This window comes from Podarcis tiliguerta, assembly GCF_965153285.1.
Source record: "Podarcis tiliguerta genome assembly, chromosome: 13".
Lineage (NCBI taxonomy): Eukaryota > Metazoa > Chordata > Lepidosauria > Squamata > Lacertidae > Podarcis > Podarcis tiliguerta.
Genome location: NC_139546.1, coordinates 16,578,207 through 16,601,930, shown reverse-complemented (window position 1 = coordinate 16,601,930; position 23,724 = coordinate 16,578,207). Strand labels below are relative to the sequence as shown.

Sequence of the window (23,724 nt, the reverse complement as noted above, 5' to 3'; positions counted from 1 at the left end):
TAGGTGCTGTTTTGCCTACATAAGGATCCACACTCAGAGAATGGATTTACTCTTATTCCTCCAGTGGGGCTAATAGCACAAAAAAGATTTGTGGTCTTGATTGGGAGAGTAGTGCAGAAATGAGGGGTGGGAGCCGGGGATTTAAACACCTCCACCTGCCCCCAATGCTGCTGCTCTGGTAAAGATTGAAGGCTATCCCTCTGGCTACTTTGAAGGTGTTGTGTTTGGCTTTAAAAAACAAACAAAACACTGAGAAATTTTGATCTCCCACTTCATATCCATTTCAGCCCCAAGCCACTCTTTTTCCCAAGAGGAGACAGATCTCATTCTATCTCAAGGGCGTGTCGGATGCAGAGGAATGGTGGGAGGAACCAGCTGGGGAACCCCCAAGTGAAGAAGGCTTAGAGCCCGGGGGTTGGTGGTGGGACGACGATGAGTGGTCAGAGGGAGAAGACTAGGAAGAGGAGGTGTTGGAAGCTGAAGAGGTAACCGTGCTCAGTGAGCTGAGAAAGTCTGTGGCACAGAGAAATCCAGAATCGGAGGCAGAAGCTAAAGCAGGAGACAAGGGAGGCCAAGAGGCAGGTATTGGTCAGGCTTGTGAAGAGGCACATGTATCTCCTGCTGTGACAAGCTCCCCTCCCTCCTGGTCTCCCAGAATCAGGAGAGGCATGAAGAGGGAGAAGCAAAGACAGGCCTGCAGCTGCAGTCTCTGATTGCTTGGAAAATGCCCTGGAGAGGTGGAGACATAGCTGGCTATGGGGAGGTGGGAAACTTTAGTCTCTGCAACTGCTTCATGGGAGAAGACTTGAGATTAGGTCTAACACTCCTGTGCTGATCTTGCTTTGCTAATAAACAGCAAACTCCAACTTGCTCGGGTGATTTACTGCTGGCTCGCTCCTGTCGGGTGCTCCCGAACCTGTCCGATTCTGGCAGCTGTGCCATCAGGGAAGGACTTGGAGACAGATGTCCAGGGTCCAAGCAGCAGAATGTGCAGGAAACACCCCGGTTCCCCCAGCAAGCGGCAGGCTGGCTTGCTGCATTTTGAAATACACATTGTCATATAAAGAGCCCCCAGTGAGACCATTAAGTCCAGGGTCTAAAATTATCCTGCTGCATCACTGGATCCCAGCCCCTTTCGAAGGGGAACCAGCGATGCAGCCCCCTCCCCCTACTCTAGAGTACCAATGTGGCATTCGGGAGGCCTTCCCCTGGCACAACAAAGCCCCTGGATGCCCGCCACACCATTCATTATGAGGCACCAAGTGTTTTCTCCCTTGAAAAGTACATAAGAGCTGAAGCTGGAGGAAGTGATGAACTTTCCCATTTCCTCTTATCAACTACCGTATTTTTCGCTCTATAAGACGCACCAGACCACAAGACGCACCTAGTTTTTGGAGGAGGAAAACAAGGAAAAAAATATTCTGAATCTCAGAAGCCAGAACAGCAAGAGGGATCGCTGTGCAGTGAAAGCAGCAATCCCTCTTGCTGTTCTGGCTTCTGGGATAGCTGCGCAGCCTGCATTCGCTCCATAAGACGCACACACATTTCCCCTTACTTTTTAGGAGGGAAAAAGTGAGTCTTATAGAGCAAAAAATACGGTATATGTGCTTTTCCAAGCCCGAGATTGGCACCTGAGCATCTCAAGAGAAAGCGAAGCAACCAAGAAGACAGGGGGAAAGGGGAGCAATTTAGGTGACTGAGGAACGCACAATAGTTGGGTGAAAGAATAGGTGCCAAAGGAATCGGGGGAGAGAGAGGGCGAGTGTGTGTGTGCATGGACAAGCACACACACTAGAACCAGTGAAACAAATCCTCTTGAAATTGCAAAAGAAATCCACTGTAATCTTCATCAAATCACAAATCACATCTGTCTCTATCGGCTTATCTCAGATCACTGAAGCCTGGAGCCTCACATATGAAGCCCCAAGCCTACCTGGGCCGACCGCGCTGCTTCTTAGCCTCATCCGTGTGGCGCCCGCGTGACGGAGAGCGGCTGCGAGCGCCACGGGGACTGCTGGAGCTGCGCAGGGTTCCAGTGGTGATCTTCTGGCTCTGCACAGCCACAGTGGCAGACGGGGTGGACGGCGGGGCATAAAGCATCCAGTCCGGGAGGTTCATGCTGGTGTCGCTGTTGGCTCGCAGCAAAGTGTGTGGCACCGCCAGGCTCTGGGAGCCGTCCCGACGCCGACTGACGTATTGCGGGGTCTCCTGGAAAGGGACTGAAAGGGACGGCCATGTCAGAGGACAGATTTGAAACAGGAAAGCTGGGGATTTGTACCCTGAAACCAAAAGCCTTAACGGGTTGTGAGCACAGCTGGTGCAGACCTGTTTGTTACACTGCAATTTCTTGTAGGAGGCTAGCATAGTTAAATGTTCAGGTGGTGTTGCTGGGCATGCCTTTTAGCTTCTCGGGACTCTCACCTTTTGTTTTTGAAAAAACAACAACAGGGTTCTAGGTCGTATGGTCGCACGGATGTGCTTGAAAACGGGTGGGAAATGCCTGTTGGAAACTCAGAAACCTGAGGGGCAGCTGAAAAAGGTTTCCAGCAGTGAGGGAGAAGGTTCTGGCATCCTACACAGATTTTGTCCCTCCCCACTGACTGGCAAAATCTGAATGTGTGAAATGGGGTGACTTGTTGGCTCTAGGGTTGAGTGGGGACCTTTCCCACAGAAGTGCCCCCAGAAGACCTTCTGTAATGCTGGCGATCTCAATGGCTGTGAGCCTACCTGATAACCATGGCTATGAGCTGCCGTTTTACATTTCCCGCAATGTTCCCAGTGTCCTACATAGACTTGCTATGGAGCACTGTGGAAAATCAAAATGGCAGCCCTCAACTTCCCACAATGTCCTGTAATGGTACTATATTGGGCACTCTGGAGCATTGTGGGAAATTTAAGATGATGGGCAGGGATCAGTGCAGGTGGATACTCCCTCCCCCACAAGATTCTGGGGTCCTGGCAGCTGCCCAAGGGTGCTGAGACTGGGCCTGGAAAAGAGCAGGCAGGAAATGGCTGAGAGGAAAATGGAAGAGGTCAAGACACTGACAGCGTGGAGAAGATTATGACAGCAACAGCAGTGCAGCAGTGGGGAAGAGCTCAGCTATGAAAGTCAGGCTGCCTCTATCAGGGCTTACAAAACATGCCAATTTCCTGCAAGTTAGCACAATTTTTAAGAGAGCCCAAATCATGTTTTAAAATATCATGATGCAGCAGCCTGGATAAACAAGTGAATTCCTAGGTGCCACCATCAAATGTCCAGTTACCTGGGATTTCTTCAGCGTTGGTCTCTGTGATGTCAACTAAGTGGCATAAAACAAGCAGTTGGTGCCATATCCTACTGCAGACCTAAGGCCCTTCACAAGCTTTCATTTACATTTTAGAATGTACACTTTGTGAATACTGCTAAGGCAGAAGACAGTAACATATAAATCAATTGTACAGTCTTGCCAAGGTTTTCTATTTACTTTATGAATAAAGAAAATGCAAAAACCAAGGTGTCATTTGTGAAAAGAGGCTCAATGCTGAATTTAAACCAGTTCAGCTCTCATGGGCTACAGGCATCATAATGCTAAACCCTTGTTAGAATGAAGCAAGACTTTCCAAGGTTGTTCACTTCCCCCTCCTCACTCCTATTCTGGGCATGGCTGCAAAGGGATTAGAAGCTTCCACTTCTGTTTTAAATCGAAGTTGTTTAGTACGTCGTCCAAACACTAAACTGTGGTGAATCTTAAACATACTCAGTGAAACCAAACCAGCTTCATAAACCGCAGTTTGAAGATACGTTGTTTCCGCTAGCGATTGCTAAGATTAACCACAGTTTATAGTGTTTGGACAACTTGCAAAAAGTACGTTAATCTAAAACAAAAGCAAACGAACATGAATTATTCCTTGCAGCTGCACTGAAGGTGAAGGTAGAGGAACATGCAATCCCAGGGCGAGAGGCTGGGTTCATTTTTATAATGCTAAATTGTGGCTTACTGTTATGACCAGACATGTTATCCCCCACAAAGTTCCCTGGGAATTGTAGTTGTTAAGCATTCGTTAAAAATTATTTTCCTCATTAGAGAACTACAATATTCAGGGTGCTCATTGGTACTGGTGTGTGTGGAGGGCGGAATGGGTGTAGGGGAGGAAGTGTAGCCATATAGCCAAGAGGACTTGAGTGTGAGTAGGTATGTTATCTAATTGCACTGCAAATCCTTTATGTTCGTAGTGGAGGAATGTTAACAGCACCCACCCTGCAATCAAACTCACCAACATCTGAGTCCCGGTGGCTCTTGATCAGCTCTCCCAGCTCAAAATTCCCTGTAATGACCGCAACCTAACATGGAGAGAATATGTGTATGCACAATGTTTATTTTTCCTCAGGAGCGCTGCCAAAACTGTACAAAACTAGGGATCACTCAACTTTGGTCTGTTTAAGAAACTCAAGGCTGCGGTGATTGGATCCCTCTATTTGGCCCTCTGTCACCGGAATCCACTAGCTACCAACGTAAAGCAATTTCTTAGCCCACCCTGAAGGCTAGAACTGGGAAAACTTGTGTCCACTTCAAAGTGGAGATTTCACATTATGGCTTGCTTCTTCATACACCCACCTTCCCAATCCCTGATCCTGAAAAATTAAATGTCAGAGAGAGCAGTTTGAACATGGGTTTCCCCTGAGTTTTCTATGGTTTAATAGTAGTACATCATCATCATCCTTCATATGAACCCTTGTCTGCAGCTTGGGGTGATGCATCCCAGACACAGGTTTAGCACAGCCTTGTAAATAAGTCCACTAAAGCTGCTAGACTGTCATTTATTTATCTTTTTCCTAGTATAGGGTTGGAGCTCTTGCATCCTTCCTGGGTTCCCTGGCAGAGGAGCGACAGAGAACCCTGTGCCAGCTTGTTTACTTACCTGCATGCCACTCCTCCTTACCCAAGCTAGCACACCTCACCTGCTATCTATGAGAAAGTGCCCAATTCTTCACCATGGCTCTTTCCCTTCCTAATTAAATATACACCCCGCCTTTCCTCCAAGGAGTGCAAGGTGGCCTACAGAGGACTCCCAGGCAATTTCCCATCCAGGCGTTGGGCAAAGGACTCCAGCATATCTGGAGAATATGGGCCTTAACTCATGCAGAGTTCAAAGGAATTCTGGGTCTTAACTTACTCAGTTTATACCACTGTATTGTCCAGGGCCTTATGGTGCAGATACGCTCATATTCTCTGACTCAGTCTAGACCCAGAGGCAGCTGCTTTAGCTGAGCTGTTGCAGGCCAAGGAGAGGTTTGCAGTAGAGGTCAGCTAAGAGAGGTCAGCTAAAGGGAGGGGCTGTGGCCCAGCAGTAGAGCATCTCCTGTGCATGCAGAAGCCCCCAGGGGGCGATCCCTGGCATCTCCAGGTAGGGCTGGGAGAGACCCCCAGCCTGAATCCCTAGAGAGCCACTGCCAGTTAGAGAGAAATTACTAAGCTAGATGGACCAATGGCCATTAGCTCAGTATAAGGCAGCTTTCTATGACTTCTATGATTCCTACAAGCAGGGCAGAGCTACTGGTCCTATTTGCCTTCAGAACTCCCAAGCACCCTTTTTTGCTACAGTATTTTGAACCAGATCTAGGGGGACTGTGAGCTCCATCTGATGGTTTTGGGGATTTAGTGCAAGGAGGAGATGGAGAAACTGATCCCTTCTCGTGTCTCCTATGCTATGCAGAATTAATGACACCGAGGCGCCAATGCTGGCGCCAATGCGAGAGCGCCTAGTTCCAGATCTACAGAATCAGCCAGCAAAAGAAATGTACCTATTTCCTTGTGAGAAGTGCAGGGCAAACCCAACAAAATGAAACCAGGAAACTATTATTCCTTAGTATAATAAAGGTAAAGGGACCCCTGACCATTAGGTCCAGTCGTGGCCGACTCTGGTGTTGCGGCGCTCATCTCGCTTTATTGGCCAAGGGAACTGGCGTACAGCTTCCGGGTCATGTGGCCAGCATGACTAAGCCGCTTCTGGCAAACCAGAGCAGCGCACGGAAACACCGTTTACCTTCCCGCCAGAGCGGTACCTATTTATCTACTTGCGCTTGACGTGTTTTCGAACTGCTAGGTTGGCAGGAGAAGGGACCGAGCAACGGGAGCTCACCCCATTGTGGGGATTTGAACCACAAACCTTCTGATAGGCAAGTCCTAGGCTCCGTAGTTTTACCCACAGTGCCGCCCACATCCCCCTTAATATAATAGATCCACCTAAATCCACAAACACCCATATTGACATGGTCTAGGGCAGAGACAAGACATTCAGGAGCTCAGTCCTGTGATATCTTGGTTCAGATTAGGTCAGTGTGCCCCACTCTCGCTTTCCCTTGAATCCAATTCACCACACACACCTGGAAGGCAGTTTGACCATGGTTGTTCTTGATCTCTTTGTTGGCTCCCCGGTACAGCAGAATGCGGGCACAGCTCTCCTGGGAGATAGAGGAGGGGGAGGAGAAAGAGAAGGAATAAATAAGGCACATCTTCCATCCATGCTGTTCTGGGTGGATAAGTTGCCAGCAGCTAGCTACAGCAGAGACTGTTCAGCTGTGGCACACCGAGTGCTGTGGGACTCCAACTCCCATCAGCCTCAGCCAGCACAGACAATGGTCAGGGATGATGGGAGCTGTAGTCCAACAACCTATGGTGGTTTATAGGTTAGCAACCCCTGATCAAGAGATCTGCAAAGGTGGCAAGAATGTGTCTGCATCGTTAAGTCCCAACATGGGTTAAATGAGATTAGAATTTATTATAAGACTACAGTGCAAAAAGTAATATTTACATCGATTGCTCTGCATGCTTTTGCCTCGGACCTTACCCACCACTGTCAAGTAATTCCTGGAAGGCTGCCCAGAAAATAATCTAGTCCTTGGGCTGAAAAAGGTCTCCCAACCTTGCTCTGAGTTCAGCCCATACTACCTATCACTTGGAGGGATAGTGCAAGGGTTGTTAAAGGTAAACGGACTCCTGACCATTAGGTCCAGTCGTGGCCGACTCCGGGGTTGCGGCACTCATCTCGCTTTATTGGCAGAGGGAGCTGGCATACAGCTTCTGGGTCATGTGGCCAGCATGACTAAGCCGCTTCTGGTGAACCAGAGCAGCGCACGGAAACGCTGTTTACCTTCCCGCAGGAGCAGTACCTATTTATCTACTTGCAGTTTGACGTGCTTTCGAACTGCTAGGTTGGCAGGAGCAGGGACCGAGCAACGGGAGCTCACCCCGTTGCGGGGATTTGAACCACTGACCTTCGGATTGGCAAGTCTTAGGCTCTGTGGTTCAACCCACAGCGCCACCCGCGTCCCTGTTTATTGGATTATAATATTGGACTTCCTTATAGTAAAGGTAAAGGGACCCCTGAACATTAGGTCCAGTCGTGACCGACTCTGGGGTTGCAGCACTCATCTCGCTTTATTGGCAGAGGGAGCTGGCATACAGCTTCTGGGTCATGTGGCCAGCATGACTAAGCCGCTTCTGGTGAACCAGAGCAGCGCACGGAAATGCCATTTACCTTCCCGCCGGAGCGGTACCTATTTATCTACTTGCACTTTGACGTGCTTTTGAACTGCTAAGTTGGCAGGAGCAGGGACCGAGCAACAGGAGCTCACCCCGTCGTGGGGATTCGAACCTGCCAACCTTCTGATCGGCAAGTCCTAGGCTCTGTGGTTTAACCTACAGTGCCACCCGCGTGCAAGGGTTGTTACAACTGCTGGGTCTTTCCCACTGCCCTGCCGCTGTTTACGTCCTTGCAAAAGGCAGCAACAGCAATTGGTGGTGCACTCAGGGAAGGACTTTAGGGCAGATGTCAAGAGTCCCAACTCGGCGGAATAATCAGGAGAGCCACTAAACCAGCAGGGCTGTCTCATCACATTTTGAAGTCCATGAAATAATACACATTACCATCTAAAGAGGAGGTGGAGAGGCATAAGAGGAGACAGACTTTGTGCTGGTCATCATTACCTGCCTTGCCCCACCCTCCAGCCCTAGGAGCAACTGGGAAGAGGGAAGAGAAGTTCAGGGATGCTTTTTAAAAAATAATTTGTTAAGTTGTGTGTCTCTGTTTCTCAATTTGTACTGTGTTATTTTATGCACTGTGACTTGCTGTTATTTTTATTGATTACGGTTTAGAAATTATTTATTGTAATTGTTAAAGAGTGAATTTCTGTTTAATCATTATTTGCTGATACGTAATTTTATTGTGTACTATTATATTCTAATGGATTACTGAATATTAGTTTATTTGATACAAGTTGTTTATTTTAAAGTTATGGTTTTTTTAATGACATTTTTATACTGGATCAGATTGTTATATGGCGTGTGATCTTTGTTGCTTCTTCAGCTTGCAAACAGCCTGGTGTATAGCAATATAGAAAGGCAGTATACAAATTAAAAAGTGAAATGAAATAAGGCCTACAGTATAAAGTGATCTAACTGTAGCACTGGCAGGGTCTCATTGAAATTGGACAGCAGGTCCTTGTTGGGCTTTGGCCAATGACCCAAAATGGCAACCCCTGACTCAGTGCAATTCCTCCCCGCTACCTGCCCACTTCCCACAAGTTCCATCCCAAAGAGGAAAGGCAAACTGGGATTGAACACAGCAAAGGCATCGGCCTGACCATTCTCAAACTGTTGCATGTATGGGGGTTGGGGATCAATTTCGTCCACGTTTTAATGAGAAACTACCAAATGCGCACTTCACAGAACCAAACCAGTATGTGAACTGAAACACAATCGTTCTTTGAAATCGACACTTCTCCGAATTTTGCGATGCAGTTCGCCAACCAGACAAGATGTACAAAAATGCATTATATATTAGGATTTTTTTTTTTTTGCACAGTTGTGTATTGTTGGGGGAAACGTGCAATACAACACTGGCCAATTTTCACGAGAATTTTTATTTATTTATGAAACAAATCACAAATTGCTGCAGGAAAGTGGAGAAACCCAAATTTAAAGATTTGGAAAAACGAGAAACCAAATCAGAGAGGGATGCCCATCCCTACAGGGCGTGTTATGTGTGCTGCATCTTCTTTTTCTACTTCCGCCATTCCTACCTTGTTGTAGAGTGCGCAGATGTGTAGCGCCGTGTTTCCGGACGCATTCTGTGCCCCAGGCTCGGCGCCGTAGAACAGCAGGTGCTCCAAGTGCTGTGAGTGTCCGTGCTGGCAGGCCTGGTACGTGGGGAAGCAGAGGTCAGGAATGGAAGATGTGGGCTAGATGGTCAGATGGACAGGTGCCAAGTCACAGCCACCCCCCTCAATCTTTAGGCTTGGAGCCAACCCTGGCAGGAGACACACACAGGATGTAAGATGGGTAACCTAGCCCTCTCAAGCACACAATCCAGGGCTGCCAGACAGGGCATCTCAAGAGTGCCTGGAAGCTCGGCCGCTATATGCAGGCCCTTACCTGGTGTATCTCCTGCCAGCCATTCTCGTCCGTGGCGCCAATGTGGGCTCGGTTGTAGAGCAGAAGCTCGCAGCAGCGCGGGTCACCTCCAACCATAGCTGTGTGGTAGAGCGGAGTCAGCCCGCGGCGGTCCTTGTAATTGGGTGAGCCTCCCAGGTCCAAGAGTGCCTGCGGGAGGAAGACAGGCCGGCGTGAATGGCAAAGGCAGGTTCAGCCCAGGGTTGTTTCATGCCCCTTGAGGAATGAAACATATTGCTCCTCTTGCAGTAGCTTATTGTATGGGCTTTTGAAGGCGCACCTGTTTACACAGACATTCTCTTGCTTAATAATAATAATAATAATAATAATAATAATAATAATAATAATAATTTATTTATACCCAGCCCATCTGGCTGGGTTTTCCCCAGCCACTCTGGGTGGCTCCCAACAGAATATTAAAAACACGATAAAACATCAAACATTAGCACATTCCCATTCTTTTAATAATTTTTGGTCTGATTGTCCCCATATGAATGCTGTGATGTGCTAAAGAGTATATGAAAAAACATTGTTCTGGAGTAAGCATATCGGTATGTAACGAATGAAGCTTTGCAGCGTTAAATAAAGAGGAAAATGGTGTAAAAAGTATAAAGATAGAGGTAATCTATATTAGACACAACAATTTAGAAAGAGCAAAAATTTTGAGGTCTTAGAACAAAGGAAGGAAGTCAATATGTGTATATGTACGTAATGATTAGAAATGATATGGTTTTATTTGTAGATGTGTGTTTTGTTTTGTTTTTTGCTTTTTCCCCTCTTGTGTTTTGTTTTGTTTTTCTTGTTTGTACTGTTTTATTTTGGATTCAATGTTTGTAATTTTTGTTGTAAATTTGCATTGAAAATAATTTTTTTTTTAAAAAAAAATCAAACATTAAAAACTTCCCTAAACAGGGCTGCCCTCAGATGTCTTTGAAAAGTCAGATAGTTGTTCTAAAGAATCATGGCAAGAAAAATTGATGGAGTATGCAGAACTGGCAAAATTGACATATAGGTTACGGGACAAGGATAACTGTGACTTTAAGGATGAATGGGAACCTTTTACAAATTATCTGAAGACGCAACAAAGTGAACTGGACTCCTTGGCAGGTTTTGAATAAACATTCACAATTTTTTTTTTACTGATAATAATTAGCTAATAATTAGCTAAACAGTTTGAAGATCTACACAGTTCTGTAACATGCAGAAAATAGCATTATTGGAGAAACCAAAGACTGGAACTGAGCGAAGTCGGGGGGTGGGGCGGGAGGATGGGTTTTGTGGGGGGGAGGGGGAGGGAAGAAAAACGGGGGGGGGGGAATAAGGATATGTTTTTGGAAAATATGTTTTGTTATAACTTTGAATAAATAAATAAATAGTCAGATAGTTGTTTATTTCTTTGACATCAAATGGGAGGGCGTTCCACAGGGCGGGCACCACTACCGAGAAGGCCTCTGTCTGGTTCCCTGTAACTTCACTTCTTGCAGTGAGGGAACCACCAGAAGGCCCTCGGAGCAAGACGTCAGTGTCCGGGTTGAACAATGGGGGTGGAGACGCCCCTTCTTGACTTGAACCTCCTGTTTTAATTTCTGCACTGTTTTAATTGGATTGTTTTATTGCATATTTTAATCACATGTGCTCATACCTCCATGTTTGTGTCATTGGTTTTTATTATTGCATACTGCTTAGAAACCTATTTTGACATGAAGCTAGATATACATTAAGAGTTATAATTATGATTAATAACAACATAGAATTGTAGAGTTGGAAAGGACCCGAGGGTCATCTAATCCAACCCCCTGCAATTCAGGAATCTCAACTAAAGAGTGGCAGGGGAAACCCAGCCAGGTGGGCAGGGTATTGATAATAAAATTATTATTGTTGTTGTAAAGCATCCATGACACATGGCCATCCAACCTCTGCTTAAAAACCTCCAAGGAAGGAGAGTCCACAACTTCCCAAGGGTGTCCATTCCACTATTACTGTCTGGGGCAAGTGCCAAAGGGGAGCAAGTAAGGAAGAGCCAGAGATCGTTGAAAGGCTCTCAGTTCCGGCGCATGAGAAAATAACTTAGCTGATCAACATGCAGCCTCCAAAAGCGTGACTCCTCCAAAAGTGCAGGCAGTGGCTCTCCCCACAAAACACGCACCATAGCTGTGGTCTTTTAAATGACAGCCTACCGAACATGGTAGCCCCTGTGCAGAGACACACGATGGATCCACAGACTGAAAGCCAGAGTGGCCCCTTCTGTGACCCTTTGGCTAGCAAATTCAGCTGGCATGGAAACCCCACCATATTGGATGATGCTTAACAGGGAACCCAGAAGATCTGCACGCGACACAAATCCTGGCATTAGTTTGGCAGCTTCTTGCGGCAGCGACCCGTCCCAGCAAAATATTGTATGAGCCTCCAGGAAGATCTGGCCCTGACATGAGAATGTAAGATGCTTTGAGCAGGGACCGCTCTTCTCATACTTCTCATCTATGCTTATATATAACAACAAAAGCATAAGGAGCCGGGAAGGTGGAGGAGATATGCTGCCGCTGACATTTTCTCCTGCTCCCACATCTTTATTCTCACATCTCCCAGTACAGTACTGAGAAGGAATTGGCAATTGGCATTACCATCAGGGCTGGGTAGTGGTGGGAGCACACAGCTTTGTGTAGTGCTGTGGCTCCATCTCTCGCCCGGAAGTCTATGTGGGCACCGCCAAGGCATAGCAGCCGGATCACGTCGATGGTCCCATCCAGCTGGGCAGCTAACGTCAAAGGCGTCTCTGCAGGGAAACCACAGGGTTACTATTGTGAGGAGAGGGGTGGGTTGTGTGGCGGGCACCCCAGGCGCCCCAACTCTCCCGCTTTCTGTGCCCCCTCGATAGTTACCGCCAGTGTCGGAATCGTGGTAATTAGGATCCAGCCCTTTGTCCAGGAGCCGCGCCACTTTCTCGGCCGAGCCATGCTGGACGTACTCCAGGAACTTCTTCAATCCCGTCTGGGGAAAGAGTTGCCAGTGACAGCCATTGTGGGGAGGGAAAGGGAGGGGACAGAATACTGCAGGTTGAAAAGAGGAACACAGTGGAGCTGGGCCTCACGCTTAAGCCTCCCAGAGTGTCTTGCGGGCATGAGGGGCTCAAGCAGGGATGCAGATGTTTCCTGCCTGCAAGGGCTCCGCTATTCATTTCCATGGAGAGTCCCAGGTGTGCATTCTTTTGCATTCTGGCTTATTAAATGCAACCTTACAAATAAGCTCGCGAAAGTTACTAGCCTGTTTATTTAACTAGCCTGCTAAGAAACGACAGTGGTACCTCGGGTTAAGAACTTAATTCGTTCCAGAGGTCTGTTCTTAACCTGAAACTGTTCTTAACCTGAAGCACCACTTTAGCTAATGGGGCCTCCCGCTGCTGCCGCGCAGCTGCCGCACGATTTCTGTTCTCATTCTGAAGCAAAGTTCTTAACCCGAGGTACTATTTCTGGGTTAGCGGAGTCTGTAACCTGAAGCGTATGTAACCCGAGGTACCACTGTAATGGCTTGCAGCTCTATGCTAGCTCTGAAGCAGCGAAGGGGTGGCTTTTAAGTAAATCAGAATACTCTCATAATTTGTCTGATCTGCACAGTATTTCCGTAACAGAGCATACACGGCAACGGAGTTGGAATGCTGAAACTGTACTAAAAAAATAGGAGATTTTTAAAGCCAGCTGCTCTCCGGACAGAGATTTTTATTTCTATTGGGGTTTTGGGGAGGTGGGGGGGTGGAGATGTTGAAAGGTCTCTCTTCTCTCACCTTAGTGTGGAGTTTTGCCAGCTGCTTCTCATCCAGGTTGGTCTGCTTGTAAACTCGGGTCTTGTAGCGGAACTGGAAGAAGTGAGGAAAGGGGAGAGAGGGGGCTGTTACTGCAGTTACACATCATGACACCTAACCATCTCTGCAGAGGCATGTCCCTCAACTCTAATCTCACACTTCCATAAGAAGCTCTCAGGGTGCTTCAAGCAAGATGAATTTCCCACACAGAAATCACTTCTATACAAGGACCTTCAAGTGTGGTTCGTCACTGAGGGAGACTAGGACATGTGTCAGGCAGGCAGTACATGCTCTGTCACGTGTGGCAAAACTAAATACAATTTCCTCAGTGCCCTCCAGCATTTCACATATTACAACAGGGATACATTGCCGTACTTCTCACATCCCAGTTCTTATGCCGGGGTTACTGCCTAAGATAGGGAAGGTCCCCTCCACACTGAATACAGAACATAGGAAGCTTGCGTTATATCAAGTAAGATCAATGGTCTATCTGGCTCAGTATTGATGCCAGCTTTTTTGGACTACAAGTCCCATCAGCCACAGCCTGGGGCTGATGGGAGTTGTAGTCCAAAAAAAAGCCTTTAAGGCACCAGATTGGGGAAGGCTGGTTGGTGTACATGGACTGGCAGACGTGGTCCAGGATTTCAGGCAGAAGCCCACCCTGGAGATATCAGGACTGAACCTGGGACCTTCTACATGCCAAGCACATGCTCTGTCACTTGAGCTACAGCTGCTCCCCAGTTCTCTTCTCCACCTGATATGTGCTCTGCATCCATTTACTCTGCCACAATGTGACCTGGACTGTTTTAAAAGCCAGGAGGGTGTTGATTCTTTTTGTTAAAGCTATGCTAGAAAAACTTGACCGTTGCACACTGCACAGTAAACACTTCTAAGTGAACTTCATCAGCTGAAATATGTGAAATGGCTGCAGAGCACGCAGTACTTTAGAGCACGACGTGCCACTTTCATGTCCAGGAGTGTGCATTTCCATGCAGGTGCCCTAGAAACAAGGCAGATCCACACCATACATTCAAGGCACATCCTATGCCTCTTTGGGGATGCGGGTGGCGCTGTGGGTTAAACCACAGAGCCTAGGGCTTGCCAATCAGGTCGGCGGTTCGAATCCCCGCGCTGGGGTGAGCTCCCGTTGTTCGGTCCCTGCTCCTGCCAACCTAGCAGTTCGAAAGTACGTCAAAGTGCCAGTAGATAAATAGCCCCGCTCCGGCGGGAAGGTAAATGGCGTTTCCGTGTGCTGCTCTGGTTCACCAGAAGCGGCTTAGTCATGCTGGCCACATGACCCGGAAGCTGTACGCCGGCTCCCTCGGCCAATAATAGCTTCAAGTTCCAGGCACCCTTAACAAACTAGAGTTCCCAGGATTATTTAGGAGACATAACATGCTTTAAATGTGCGCCGGGTGCCCTTGAAATGTTTGGGGTGGATCTGCCCAATGTGTCTGGCCCTCCACGCAACCACAGATTTAACATCTATAGATCTGGAAGAAGAATGTCAACTCCAGATATCTGTATGATTCAGTACCTCCCACTCTTCAAGTAGTGCCTCGAGACATATCTATTTTCTCAAGTCTTCTCTAATTCACTGGATTCATCTCTCTCTCTCTCTTGCTCCCCCCACACCTTCCTTTGCCTCATATGAGTCTATATATTTAGAATGCAAGCCTATGGTTTCATCATTGCTAATCTTAGGTTTTATACTGAATGCATACTGGGGCAGATCCAGAGGCAGCAAGTCATTCTTCAGTTTCATTTGAAATCAATGGGATAGATTAGTCATTACAAAGTCTCGTTGATTTCAGCGGGGCGGGGGGCAGCGGCTCCAGCTTCACTAACTTCTGGATCCAACTCACCACATGTTTTTATTTAGAGTTGATGTATTGATAGGTATCCTTGATGTGTGGCTATGCACTCGTGAAACAGACCATTTTGTGATATACATCATGTGTTGGGTCCAGCTAAGTTTTACTCAGGGTAGATGCACTGAAATTAATGGACCTCAGCTGATGGCCTAGTTGGCTAAAGCGTCATGCTGATAACACCAAGGTTGCAGGTTTGATCCCTGTATGGGACAGCTGCATATTCCTGCATTGCAAGGGGTTTGACTAGATGACCCTCAGGGTCTCTTCCAACTCTATGATTCTAAGTTAATTGTGTCCATTAGTTTCACTGGGTCTACTAGAGTGTAACTAACATTAGACACAACCCTTAACGGGACTTTTGTCCCATCTGGTCCCTGAGGCTCTCCTGCTTGACCTTCTCCTTTAGAGTTCCTAGCTTAAAGAGGAAGAGGGGAAAGTGGCAGATTGTAGGCCTGGGGTTTTTATCTGAATCAAACCCGGTGGGTGTGTGGCAAAATGAGCTTTTATCCTTTGCCTCCCAAAGGGGGGGGTCCTCAGTACCAGCAGTTTGCCCAAAACAAAGGACCCCTTGAAAAGGGCTACTCTGACCAGCAGTGGTTCTTCAGGTACTCAGACAGGGATTGTTCATATTACCAAGACCTGGCTCTTTTAAACTGGAGAATTCAAGGATTGAATGCAAGACCCTCTGCATGTAAGGTATAGCGATAGTCCGTCCTCCAAAATTAGTTTATGTCCTTCATGTAGCCTACAAATCTAGATTACAAATCTAGGGTCCTTCCAACTAGGGACATACAATTAACATTCCCACATATTATTTTGCTGTGACACATTTAATTCAAATTTGTCACTCTTTATTTCCCAAACATCATCCTCATCCTCATTATTTTTATTATTATTTCTAATGACCAATGAGTATTTGCATGTGTTATGAATGCGGTTACTTGAAAAATATTGCCTGTACTGTTGTCATGACAGTACATGGAAGAGAAGCACCATGAATATCTGTTGGGATTTTGTTTGTGTTTTTCCAGAGAGTGGATGGTATTGGGACAGAGCTACTTACAAAGTGTATTTGCTCATCCATCATTATTTCTGATCAAACAGGTCTGGCATGTTTTTGTAGTTTCCAAAACTTGCAAGACCCATTTGGTCAAAAATTACCGAGGGACTAAAATAAAAATAAATAAAAATGACTGTTTCTACTATATGTTACAAGGGGTCTATCATACCAATTTTAACTATCTTCCCTCTACCTCCCAACTATCTTAAAACAAAACAATTATCTGTCTCCAGATTTAAGTTGATAAAGGTTGGAGGGAAAGACATCCAACTTTCAAAACACTGGGTAAAAGGCTTCACCCTTTTATTTAAAATAGTCATATTTTCTCTTACTGCCTGACAACAGGCCTACAAGGCAACTGACATGCCTGGTTCACACATAATGCTAAGCTATGGTTTGTTGAGTCAAAGTGTGGTATGTTAGAATGCTTGAACCGAACTCAGTAGATTAAGCATGGTTTATCTTTCTAGCAACAAATCATGATGTAAACCAATGGTCTGTGGCTTGTTCTAACTATGGTTTGGTGTTATGTTCAAAATGGACAACCTTGGTTTGTTGGATCATTCCACTCCAGATGCTTGACAAGCTACAGAAGCCAAGGGGAAGAACAGCTGAAAAAGGAACCAAGTTCTAGAGAAAAAAGCTGTGGCTTCTTTTCTTGTCTGCGGGACGACTCTTGTGGCTCAAGCCATGATTAAAGCAAATTATGGTTTAGCTTCATGTGAAAACGCAAAGAGAAAATTAAACACCCAATAAACATAATATTTTAAGGCAGCTGGGACCTAAGGACAGTTGGGACTGTGTGCAATGATAGAAAATGCTCTTTCCCTATTGCCCGCTGCCTGCTGCTCAATGACTGGTGAATAAGGGTTTGCTGCAACCTGGAACTGCATGGCCTAATAACCAGGACCAAATAGTCCCAGGTATAGGATCTTCTCCTCATCCGGGTACCTGGGCAATTACTCACTGCTTCTCAACAGCAGTGGTGCATAACTGATGAAAAACTTTAGAGGGTGGGAATGATGATATGATCACTGCCTAGTCTTGTGGTGGGAGAAGGGGCACCCAGAGGAAATTATCTTCCTAGCAGAGTCTTCCAAATCATGTCTGAGCCTCTGCTGATCTTACTGATATTAGCACTTTCGTTGGCTCTGCTTTTTAACTCTGCTTTGTATTATTTATACAACTGGTCATTGTAAGCTGCCTTGAGGGGCTGAAAGGTACAATAAAAATATTTTATAAATAAAAGCATTTTAAAAGCATGCGTGTGTGTATTGGGGCGGGGGATAGCACTGACATCTCCTTTGCAACACTTTTACACGGCCTGGGCTATTTGTTTTTAAATTGGCTCCCAAAGGCTCCACGCCCCCTTGCCGTTGGCAGTCCTCCCTTCTGACTACAGTATGCTGTAGGACCAGCAGACTTACCTCCAGGTAGGGCACTCCCTTCTCGAAACTCTGTGGGTACTCGCGCAATAGGCGCTCTTCGTCCAGGAATTTGGCATCCCGCCCATTGGTGGCTGGCTGGAAAAGCCCATAGTTCAGCACGTCCTTGAGGCTTTCATTGAGAGTGCAGAGGATCTGTTGCTTTGCCACCCAGATGGCCGCATCAGGGTTGAAACGTAGGCATTTCTGAAATGGTTTTGGGCCAGTGGGAGAGGGAGGGGTGGAATTGAGAGCAAAAGGAATGCATCAAAATGGCACAAAGTGGCACCTTGTTTTGAGTTTGCTCTAAAGCAGTGTTTCGGCCCTTTTAAATCTGGTTTATTGATCCACATCCTCTCTTTCTTCCAAGGGACTCAAGGCAGCTTACAGCATTCTGCCCCCCCTTTTATCCTCACTGCAACCCTGTGAGGTAGGCTAAGCCAACGGACCTAGTGATCACTCGTCCAAGGTCATCCTTGGGCATCAAGGTCATCAAGCTTAATGGCTGAGAGGGGATTTGGACCTGGGTCTTGACCACTCTAATCACGATGCCACACTGGCTTAAAAAGGAAAAAAAAAAAAAGGATTTAATACTGATCTTTCTACATCCTGGGCTATAAATTTTGTGATGGTGGGCGGGGGGGGGGGAGTGGTAAGATTACATAATGTGGGGAATGAGCACAGAAGAGTCAGGATCTAAAAAAGAGGTAGCTTAATAAATTTACAGTTTTTTGATTGTAGAACAAGATTGTACAAGAATATTCCTTTTGCTCAGCTAATTTAGTTCACAGAGAGGGGGCTCTTTGACCACCTATCCCACAAGTCATGTTGGGGAGAAAATATTATAAAGGTAATTTAACTGTCAGCACTCCCAGACCTTATGCGTCTCACATTCACATCATATATTTAAAGCTAGGAATTGTAGCTCTGCACGGTCAGCACCCTGAACAAACTACAGTTCCCAAGACTTTCCATTACCAATAAAGTCCTATAATTGTTAAATGTATGGTATGGATGTAGTTGTGAACAGATCCTGTAACTGGTTGATGTTCCCTGTAATTTTTTTCATTAAAAAAAACTTCTTAATAAAAATCAGCACTTTTCTGTTCATCCGAGCTGCCTTTGCATTCATCAGCCAGGAGAACACTAGAATTATGTTTTCCCACACTGTTGTGCAGAATACAGCCTGCGTATTTTCCATCTTATCTCCGCAAATGAAAGGGACAGAGATTGCACTTTTTAAAAACGAAAAACAAAAAGCACTGTTAATTGAAAGCTGAAATCCAGGCTACGGGCCTGCAGTCTCCCTGAGGGGACAAAGTCCCTACAGGCCTCCTGCAGCTATTGCCTGGGGCAGGCCTAATTTCGAGTGATTCCTCAACAGAGAATTCCAGACAAAATCTGAGAAGTAATACAGACATCGAGCTACCAAGAATTTCATCGTAAAATGAATTACAAGAATGGTGACAGAGGGCCTATCTGTAGGCAGTCTCTCTGTGTGTGTGGCAGTGGCAGTGTCTGTTGTAATGCACTGTGTATGAGGTGCCTGCAAACCTGCTTTCACCCCGATCAAGTCTTTAGCTGACCCACACCTGACGTCATGTATGCCCTACATATATAATGTCAGATGTAGGGGTGGTGGGTGTGGCTTGCCAAAACAGTCTTATAGGCTGAATGCTGGGCCTTGCCGGCCAAATTAGGCCTGGTGGGCCTAATTAGGTGCGCAGGCCAGAGGTTCAACACCACAGGGATAGACAGTATATGTTGTCCCAAGTCTTCCCCTCACTGCCTCTGGATGTAATATTATTATTATTATTATTATTATTATTATTATGCCCTTCACCCAGGTGGGCTACGGCAATTTAAAATACAACACCAAGAGTATGCAACATGTACTCTTCTTTCATCCCCGATGTGCTGTCACTGCCTATCCTGACAGGCAGGCAAGACACAACGCCTCTTCCCATCAAGGAAATTGCTAGGTTGAGAACGCAACATGCCAACTTGATTACTCCGATTTACATTTGCGGCAGGGGCATTTGAGCCGCGCGTGGCGCAGGCCACGTCCAAAGGGATGGTTCCCTGAGTCTCAGGCATGCTCCGTCAGCAACAGCGCCTGCCAGTCACCGGGTGCATGCGCCCCATGGCCTCCTCTGCCACATGCAGCGGCTGTAGGAAACGTGCGGGTACCCGTGATGAGGGTGCAACGGGCCAGAATGGCGACGTATTTATACAAAACGGACCCACACATAGTACTCTTGCAAGAAACTCGTAAAGGAGACAGGGAAAAGCTCCTTATTTACACAGTCATGGGTCGGTTTCTGATTTGATCCGTTTTTCCTTAGGACGTCCCTATTTTCTTTGGAGAAATGTTGAAGGGTATGATAGGATGTCTCTGTTTTCATTGGAGAAATGTTGGAGGGTATGCATTTGACTCAAATGGGATTGGTGTCTTTTGCTCTTTTTATGGCACCCAGAGTTTCTCTGCAGGGTTCTCAACTCACGTTAGCACCAATACTCTCTCTTTCCAACTACCCCAGCAGTCCCTGCCTCCTTCCCTCACCCCTCCGGCTTCCAGGGTCAGATTTGGGGACTGGGGGGAGGAGAGGGGGTCATGAAGGGACAACCAGCCAGACACATGGTGGCAGTTCCATCCCTGTTTCCATGGTCACAACAATTTGTGATCTCTAGCAACGGTTTCCATGGTTGCCCCTGTGAATAGAAATGGGACCCAAGATGAAGGGGGAGAACAGCTTTGAAGAATCAGTAAAATGTTATGGCTTTGGGTGTTGCTGTTTTTATTGTGGGGACTGAGAAAAAAGAAAGGGGGCCTTCTCCAAAATAGTGTAGAGACCAACAAACAGTGGCCTTTGGGTAGCTTAATGTAATATTCACATTTTAAACCCCAACCTCCCAAAACACTGTGTACACAGAGGAGAAGTGGTGTTAGACATATATGATGTGTGTGTGGATATGAAGACGCAGGAATAGAGGACTCAAACAGCAATGGCTAAGTGAAAGAGACTAAAGGTTATTTTAGCCAGCTCTTATTAAGTTTCCATCTGCCCTATTTATTTGAAGTACTTTCATGCCGCTTTTGACAGAGATGGCTTTCCCCAAAGAATTCTGGGAACTGTAGTTCATGAAGGGTGCTAAGAGATGCTAGCAGACCCCTATTCCCCTCACAGAACTACAAATTCCCAGAGCTCCCTGGGAAGAGGGACTGACTGTTAAACCGCTCTGGGAATTGTGACTGTGAGGGGAATAAGGGGCCACCGGGGGCGTCCCTGGCATTTCATCTGTACAATACTTGGGCCAACTCTGAACACCATCGAGAACAGACATGTATTCTTCTAGAACAGTGTTTCTCAAACTTGAGTCCCCAGCGGACTACAACTCCAGTCATCCCTAGCTGGCAGAATCATTGGCCAGGGGTGATGGGCGTTGCAGTCACATAGATATTTGAGGTGATTTATAAATTATTGGGCCGTATCCAGCACTAGTCCTACCACTGGACATCATTAGCTTAAGTTCACTCATTTCAATGGAACTACTCAGAGGAAAACTTAGTTGGATACAGCCCATTGTTCTTATTGTAGAAGTATGGCCATAAGTTCTACTTTGCTGGGGGAGGTGTTTTATTTGACAGACCTTCTTCTTCTTCTTTTTCTTCTTCTTCTTTTTTTTTTTTTTTTTGAAAGAATAGCTAGTCCAAGCCTGGTTTAAGGACAAAAAACCTTAAAGAGGGGGACCGGGGGGCGGAGAATGAAGTTGCATATCCACCACAGCGACCAGCTACATAGTGGATTAAGCAGCCATTCATGGGTCACCTGCTCATAGTCTCTCCTCTGCTGGAATGAAAAACATTACATTGCTATTTAAAGTATAGTCATTATTTCTAAATGTGCATGTATGCATGCAAATTAGCAAATGCAAATTTGTTGCAAGAAGTGCATCTTCTTCTGTTTGGCAAAATTTACCCTTTAGTAGCAGCAGCAGCAGCAAGGCTGGTTCCAGGATTCACCAGGCCCTTGGCAGAATGCCTTCTGATGTGCCCCCTCCGTCCACCTGGTAACAGCGGCAGAGGTAGCTGCGGATGGCTGCTCTCTCACAATGCCCCAGAACAATGCTATGTTGGAGATGCTGAGGGAAATCAAAATGGTGGCTCCTACACCCAGTTGCTTGTTAAAAGCCGGGGGTGAGGCCGTGGTGTGCCCTGACAACTCCCAAAGGCTGCTGTGTGCTGACGCTGAGCCTAGCAGCAGCAGTAGCAGAAGCGAGATTATACTTCCAGGGTGGATGTTACTCTTGAGAAGTGGTTAACTTCTCAAAAGAGATGTACAGGAAGACACAACCTCAGACCCAGAACTGTGGGGTTGTGAGGTTGTGGGTTTACCGCCTTATGACAAAGATGTTCCACATATACTCAAAAGTTCTCTTGCCTTTTTCAGGTTTTTTTAATGTGTTCTGGGATTGAGCCCCACAAACATGGACCCCAGAAATAGTGGGGGCTGTGAGGCCGGGGGGGGGGGAGGGATACAGCTCCCACAAAGAATAGCCAGGGATGTTGACCCCTTCCACAAGGATGACCTGGCATATACAATGGCGGCTGTTGTCAAAAGCCGATTCGTGTCCTTTCATTTTTCCTTTGCTCAATTGCCAAGCCGCTTAAGGTTTCTTTCTTTTCGTATCCATTGTGAGGAACTCATTTTGCACAATGATGAACAGTATAATTTTTGACCTCATGACTAGCCCGTTAAATAAGCAGATGTAGAAAATACACCAGAAAAGTAAGCAACACTCAGGACGTCCTTGACCACCTCATCTTAAAAGCAAGGTCCAGGTCCACAGACACATTTTTTCAAGGTGATACGGAAGTCATACAGTGTGGACTTTCTGGGTTTAAGAATACTACGGCTCACTCACAAACCCTTGGAATAGGGTGGGGCAAGAAAAACAAATTTTAAAAGCTAATACCCCCTGATATGTGGGGTGTTTTTGGGGTGGGTGGGTGTGTTAGAGAGGCTCGCATCTGTGTGCCCTGCCAATGTGGTATAGTGGATGGACAGCTGGACCAGGGTTCAAATCCCACTCAGCCATTAAGCACACTGTCTCCCAGTCTAATCATATATCAGTCATAGGGGTTGTTGTGAGGATAAACAGGGGGAGAGAATCATGCGCGCCATTTTGACCTCCTTGGAGGAAAGATGTGATACAAATGGAATCATCGCCGAGTGAGATGAAGAAGGCATGTACACAGGCAGCGAGACTTCTGGGGTGCCCAGGGAGTGGTTGTGCAGCCAGGCAAGGACCCTAATGGCAGGCGGGGAGAAAGGGAAAGGGGGGGCAGGGAGCACACTTCGCCTAGGTCTGCAGATGGCTCTCCAAATCAAAGGGTTGCTGGATAAAAGGACTGGTGCTGGTGGCAATGTCTGTATGTGTGTGTGTGTTGCTGAGTGTCCTGGTTTTATTGCTAATGAAGTGAGGAAGGAATAAGTTCCCTTTAGTGCTGAGCTAAGGATGAATCCAGTTCTGCATTAATTACCCCTCTAGGGACTGAGGTGGTGGTGGTAGGGTGTGTGGAGCCCAGCCAAGAAGGGAAGCCCCACTTTTATTTGTCCATCAGCCACAGACCTTCCTGGGCAGCATTGCAGAATCAAGGAACACACATCCCTGTCCGCAAAACTCTCTGCCCATTTAACCGGTTCCCTCCTTGAGCAACCCACGCTACGCAGATTATATCATGTCCATCTGAGGCACAGGGGAAAGGAGCAAACAAGAGCCCTGTATCAGAGGAAATCTACCCGATTACTGGAACGATTTGCTAAAATCCTGTCCAACTGCCTCGTCACCATACTCTACAACAGATGTGGAGAACCTGTGGCCTTCTGGATATTGCTGTAGTACAACTCCTGAACATCCCATTGGGTGCTGATGTTCAACAGCATCTGGGAGGCCACTTTAAAACATATTGGGATGGCCCAATGTGTCTCATCCTTGCGCTTCGATACCTAACCCTAAGTACACGTAAATGAAACGACAACATATTCTCAGTGTTGGCTCCAGGTTTTGGAGAGCCTTGTGCAAGACCTTCTGCCCCGTTCCCTCCCAGTGAGTCTAACTCCATGCTGCCATTCTC

General features: G+C 46.6%; 1 protein-coding gene across 7 annotated transcripts in view; it reads right to left on the bottom strand.

Annotated features, from left to right (window-relative positions):
- The window catches only part of SHANK1 (SH3 and multiple ankyrin repeat domains 1), a 103,989-nt gene that overhangs the window by 51,126 nt on the left and 29,139 nt on the right, over positions 1-23,724 (bottom strand). For 5 of the 7 annotated variants that reach the window (XR_014504121.1, XR_014504122.1, XM_083408089.1 and 2 more), the window contains exons 3-11: positions 17,589-17,792; positions 13,210-13,281; positions 12,311-12,419; positions 12,053-12,204; positions 9,414-9,581; positions 9,062-9,178; positions 6,365-6,442; positions 4,255-4,321; positions 1,934-2,219 (exon numbers count right to left, since the gene is read on the bottom strand). Coding sequence is in view for 5 of the 7 variants with exons in the window: in XM_083408089.1 (XP_083264215.1) it covers positions 1,934-2,219; positions 4,255-4,321; positions 6,365-6,442; positions 9,062-9,178; positions 9,414-9,581; positions 12,053-12,204; positions 12,311-12,419; positions 13,210-13,281; positions 17,589-17,792 (1,253 nt within the window). In the remaining 2 variants the exon portion in view is untranslated. Of the gene's footprint in view, positions 1-1,933; positions 2,220-4,254; positions 4,322-6,364; positions 6,443-9,061; positions 9,179-9,413; positions 9,582-12,052; positions 12,205-12,310; positions 12,420-13,209; positions 13,282-17,588; positions 17,793-19,607; positions 19,718-23,724 lie in introns of those variants that run through there. The other 2 variants (XM_083408090.1, XM_083408091.1) reach the window with 2 other exon arrangements.